Source organism: Platalea leucorodia, assembly GCF_965183815.1.
Source record: "Platalea leucorodia genome assembly, chromosome: 3".
Lineage (NCBI taxonomy): Eukaryota > Metazoa > Chordata > Aves > Pelecaniformes > Threskiornithidae > Platalea > Platalea leucorodia.
In genome coordinates this window covers 101,695,441-101,700,280 of record NC_138825.1, presented here as the reverse complement: position 1 = coordinate 101,700,280, position 4,840 = coordinate 101,695,441, and the positions used below count along the sequence as shown (strand labels likewise).

The 4,840-nt window shown below is 40.6% G+C and overlaps 1 protein-coding gene across 1 annotated transcript; it reads right to left on the bottom strand.

Moving 5' to 3' along the window:
- Positions 1-310: 310 nt before the first annotated feature.
- KLHL31 (kelch like family member 31) lies at positions 311-4,080 on the bottom strand (the record flags this gene model as incomplete). The annotated part of the gene is made up of 2 exons (XM_082305990.1): positions 311-1,043; positions 2,909-4,080. The coding sequence occupies 2 exons, from the start codon at positions 4,078-4,080 to the stop codon at positions 311-313; spliced, it is 1,905 nt and encodes a 634-aa protein (XP_082162116.1).
- Between the last annotated feature and the right edge of the window lie 760 nt (positions 4,081-4,840).

Sequence of the window (4,840 nt, the reverse complement as noted above, 5' to 3'; positions counted from 1 at the left end):
GAAACCAAGGCACAAAGAAAGTAATGATTTGCCACAGATAGTACAGTAAGTCAGTGGCAAAGTCAGGAAGAGAATGAAATTCTGCTGTTACGGGTTAAGTCTCTCTTCCTGCTAAGAAAATTCATCTTATCCCTAATATGCTGTTTCGCACCACCTGTATTAAAGATCATGAAAACTGGCCAATTTGCACTGTTAAAAGTGTTGCAAAGCCAATGACTTTTTTCCATATAAGCACAAAAATGCTACTTAAAGGGTTAATTATACTGCTGTGCTGGTAAACATTTTTACTTATTGCTGGTTAGACCCATATTTAAATGCTGACTGGGACAGAAGAGACTGAGCTGGCCCTGGACTCCCTCGTCTTGGTGTTGGGCATGGATATCGTACAACAGGATACGCCCACAGTGGCCTCAGGCAGCTCATCTTCCTCTGTCCATTCATTGAGATCCGGGTTATAGCACTGAATGCACTTCTTATATTTTTTCTCTATTTCATTCCAGCCACCCACTAAGTAAATTTTCCCGTTAAGGGTGGAGGCGCCAGCCGTACTAACTCCGGTTTGAAGCGGCGCCACGTAACTCCATTGCCCCGTGTAAGGACTGTAACATTCCACGGGGAGAACGTCGACCCTTTCGGCTCGCCCCCCCAGCTGAGACCCACCCATGACGTAGACCCTCTCCAGAAGGGACACTGCGCAGTGCCACCCCCTTGGGGTGCTGAGGCTAGACTTATCCTGCCAGCTATCTTTGCTGGGGTCGTACATGCACACCGAGCGAGAGTAAGCGTTGTTAATGTAACCTCCTGTGACCAGGATCCGACCATCCACCACTGCACTGGCGTGGCAGCACCTGGGCACCTCCAGGGGTGCCTTCATCTGCCACTGGTTCGTTGCAGGCACATAGCATTCAACCGAGGAGAGGCACCCCTCAGAGTTGCGACCACCCACTGCAAAAAGGAGGCCATTGAACACATTCAGGCTAAAGTGGGTGCGCCGCTGGTTCATGTTTGCCAGGTGAATCCAGGTGTTGAAACGAGGATCGTATCTGAAAGCATTAAAAAAAGAGGGTAACTGTCTCACATACTGCCCTGCTGAATTCTACAGTTCTGTCTCTGTCCCACTACTGCTGCAGCTGCGGAGTTGCTAAAATTTTAGTTATTTATTTAGCCCATCAGAAGTCAGTAGAATGAAACTGGTATTCCTGGCTAGACTTCCAAATAAATTTAGTTTTTGATTGCAGAAAAAATGTGTTTGTATCATTCAAACCTGGCATTATTTCAATAAAGTAAATCTGACTCTTTTTCTGTAATTTGATTTTGTATAACCTCATTAGAATATTGGCAAGAGATACTTTCAACATACAATAGAAATTTTATAAGTTTCTTTGCAATTTACACCTACAGCAAAGATGTCAAAATTTACTCAAAGAGTTTTAAAAAGTGTTAGGTGTTGATTTATGCTTCCATCTTTTTAGTACTTTCTAAATGGTAAGTAGTCTTTCCCTGCCACTCATATGGTGTAAGAATTATGTGGAAAGAACATCTTTGGTTCCTAACACCATACCTATCTGAAATAACGTTCTCTGTTCTTGACATTTAAATGAGCAATTCTGAAATAGGACATAGCAAATTATGACTCCTGATGGAGCTGAGTGAGGAACGTTAGCAGGCCCATACGTTTCTCCTGTTGCATGCTGTGGCGACCAGAGCATCACATGTGAAAAAGACTATGGGAAAGTAAATAATAATAGTTAGCTGTCATACCGTATTGTCATCTGCAGCTCTGAAAGCAAGCCCACAGACATACTGACGCAACTTGACATGCTCGAGGTTAATGGCAGAACAGGGAGCAGACCCCGTTCAGCTGTGGACCATAAGGATTCTCCCACCTCCTCCCCACCACCAAGGTGCGCACTGAGTACACAGCTCCTTGTGCGAATGTGAGGCATAGCTTAAAAGCAGAAGATTGGGAGAGCAACAGCATAATTTCCTTTACATGAGATATTTTTCTGACAAAGTAGATTACACAATAAAAATGATCTAGAGAATATTCCTTATTCATTAACTTTGCATGTTGGTTGATGTCTTCAGAAGTTAGCTGAGTGTTCCTTCTGGGAGCAGGAAAGGAAGCACTGGTAGGACCATGGCTGCGTATTGCCATTGCATGTCCATAGTCTGTAGATAAAAAGCTGAGTTGTCTCACTTCCAGCCTTTGCTTCAAGCTATGTTGTGCTGTCAGCTTTTAGGCTGAACTATTTAAAAACCAGTATCACCCATCTGACTACTGCATGTTAGCCTTCTGACCTTGCTTTCACCACTGCAGTCCTTGAATGACTATAGATAGGAACTGTAATATTTCAGAAGTGGAGTTCATTGTAGAAGAGAAATATAGCCTTCAAGAGACAGTGACATTGTTTCTAAACTCTTGATAAATAAGCTAAAGGATATGAAATGCAGTATAAAAGCTGTTGAAAATATGGTGGATGGTGCATAGAAATTCAAGATTATAATACCTAAAAGGTGTTTTTCAGAACTTTCTGTGAGGCATCAGAAGCTCTTGCAATTTAAAAAGTCTCACCTTGTCTGATTTGGTGCATTTTAATGGTACCTTAGAACATCCCGGAACCTCTTATTTGTGTTCCTATTTATTTCCTCCACTTGGACTAAGTTTTCTTGGTTTTCCTCACTTCTCATTGTGCATGTGTAACCGTGGTGAAGTTTTTGCATAACTTCAGATGCATATTTCTGTTCATGCAAACTTTAATATAGAATAGCATCCATACCTCCCCAACCCTGTTCCCTTTTTATTTATCTGAGCGGTTCATGCTGCACGTCACAAACCAGCTTGGTCTATCTACTGGCATTGTGTGGAATCAATCTGTCCATCCCTTTTAAATAAATAACCAGTTACCTGCAGAAATTGCTGACTGCATGCTTGGCTTGGTTCCTGGCATCATTCTGGTCTTCCCCACCGGCCACATAGAGAAATCCATCCATCACCGTCACACATTGATTAAAACTTTTAGCAGGCATTTCACTCAGCTTCTTCCATCCGTTTTCAGGATCTCTGTATAAGATGTCTCTGCTAAGAGACTTTTCTGTTAGAGCAGGGCGTCCCCCAACAGTAACTAAGACTCTGAAACCTCCACGGATCCTTGTTCTTCTGGACTGCAGTGTATTCTGGTGGTAGGGAAGCAAATGATAGTTCATGGCATCCACTAGGAGCTTATGGCAGTCTGCATCTTGCATCATTCTTGGTACGGTTTGAACATAATTGACAAGGTCTTGGGCTGAGATGGTACCAAAACGGATGTTACCTAAGAGATCGGCAGCAAATTTTACTCTTTTTTGGTCAAATTCCAGCCATTTTATTGCAATCTGGAATGCAACAATTTCAGAAGGCAACTGCAAGTCATCATCTGCAAGAAGTTCATTAATCTGATCAAAAGTAAGTTTTAAGAACTGATCCGTTTCTGAAAATTCAATGAAGTTGTCTCTAATAAATTTGTGTGCTGCTTCCTTGGTTGTTTTTAGTCCGTATGTTTCTGCAATATTGGCAACGTACATACAATTCTCAACACTGATTTCTTGGATTAGAAAATCACAGCACATCTTTACAAGGGTGTGAATCTGTAGATAAATTGCTGTGGAAATAATACTACCTATTGTATAAAGTGAGAGAGTAAGTTTTCCAGTGTAAGCATAGGTGATAACAGTAGCTAGACCCAATGGGGATACGTCGTTGAGGTCTACTCTCTGAGTGGATGGATCTTTTTTTAAGATGTTGTGAAAGTAGTCACTGCTTGAAGCCATCACTACCTTATGAACACTGAAGGATTTGGTTTTGGTACTGATAGTCAAGTCACAGAGAAAATTTTCTTGTCGCATTCTGCTTAGACCTTCCAAGAGATTTGGGCTATATAATGGGTCAGAAACTTCAGATGAGATGCAGCTGAAACCATTTCCTCCATCCAAGAGTCCATTCAAGCCATTTAGTTTACTGAGGGGGCCATCTTCCACAATGATAGTCATTTCATTGATATCTGCTTTGTTCTTCTTCACATTCTTCTTCTTAGGGGCCATGACTGCAATGAAATATTACAGCCAAGAGCTTGCTAAAAATAAAATTAAAACATTTAGAGCTACACTGCAGTTGTGAAGTGTAATAGCAGAGGGATCATGCAACAAATCTAGCCTTTGTCAATAAATATAAATGCCACAAAACCAAAACAGACAGGATAATCTATCTATCTTCCTAAGAACCATTATACTATCTGAGATTGTAGTGTGGCTGCTTATTAATAACAATGAATAGTCAAATTGTGAAGAATACACCTACAACACCTAAAAATAATTGCTTTTTTTTAATAACAAGGTCATAAAAATAACACTCCCCTATTGTCACCACATCCAAAGAGTTAAATTCTCTTCCTAAATATTAAATGTGTTTGCCAGAGTGTGAAATTTTGTAAATATACATTGAAATCAGCCAGGCTCTAGATATGAATTCATTAGTCTGAAGCACAGGAAAGATATGGGCCCTCAGCTTTGTCCATCCTTATTCCAGGGCTAGTACAGACTTACAGGTGAGTTTAGAGTTTGACCACGAAATATTAAGAGTGGGAGAAATTCTTTAAAAAAACCCTGCAACATAAGACATAAAGACAAAGTGAATTTTAGTATGATGTCATGTTGATTTTAGGTTTAGTATCTGCTCCAAATTGTTTCCAGATTTTTGTAACTTGATTTTCTAGACTGATGATATTCTACTTCCCATGTCAGATTCACAAATACATCCTACTCATAGCACACCTTGCTAGCTTTTCAATATCAGTAATTTGAA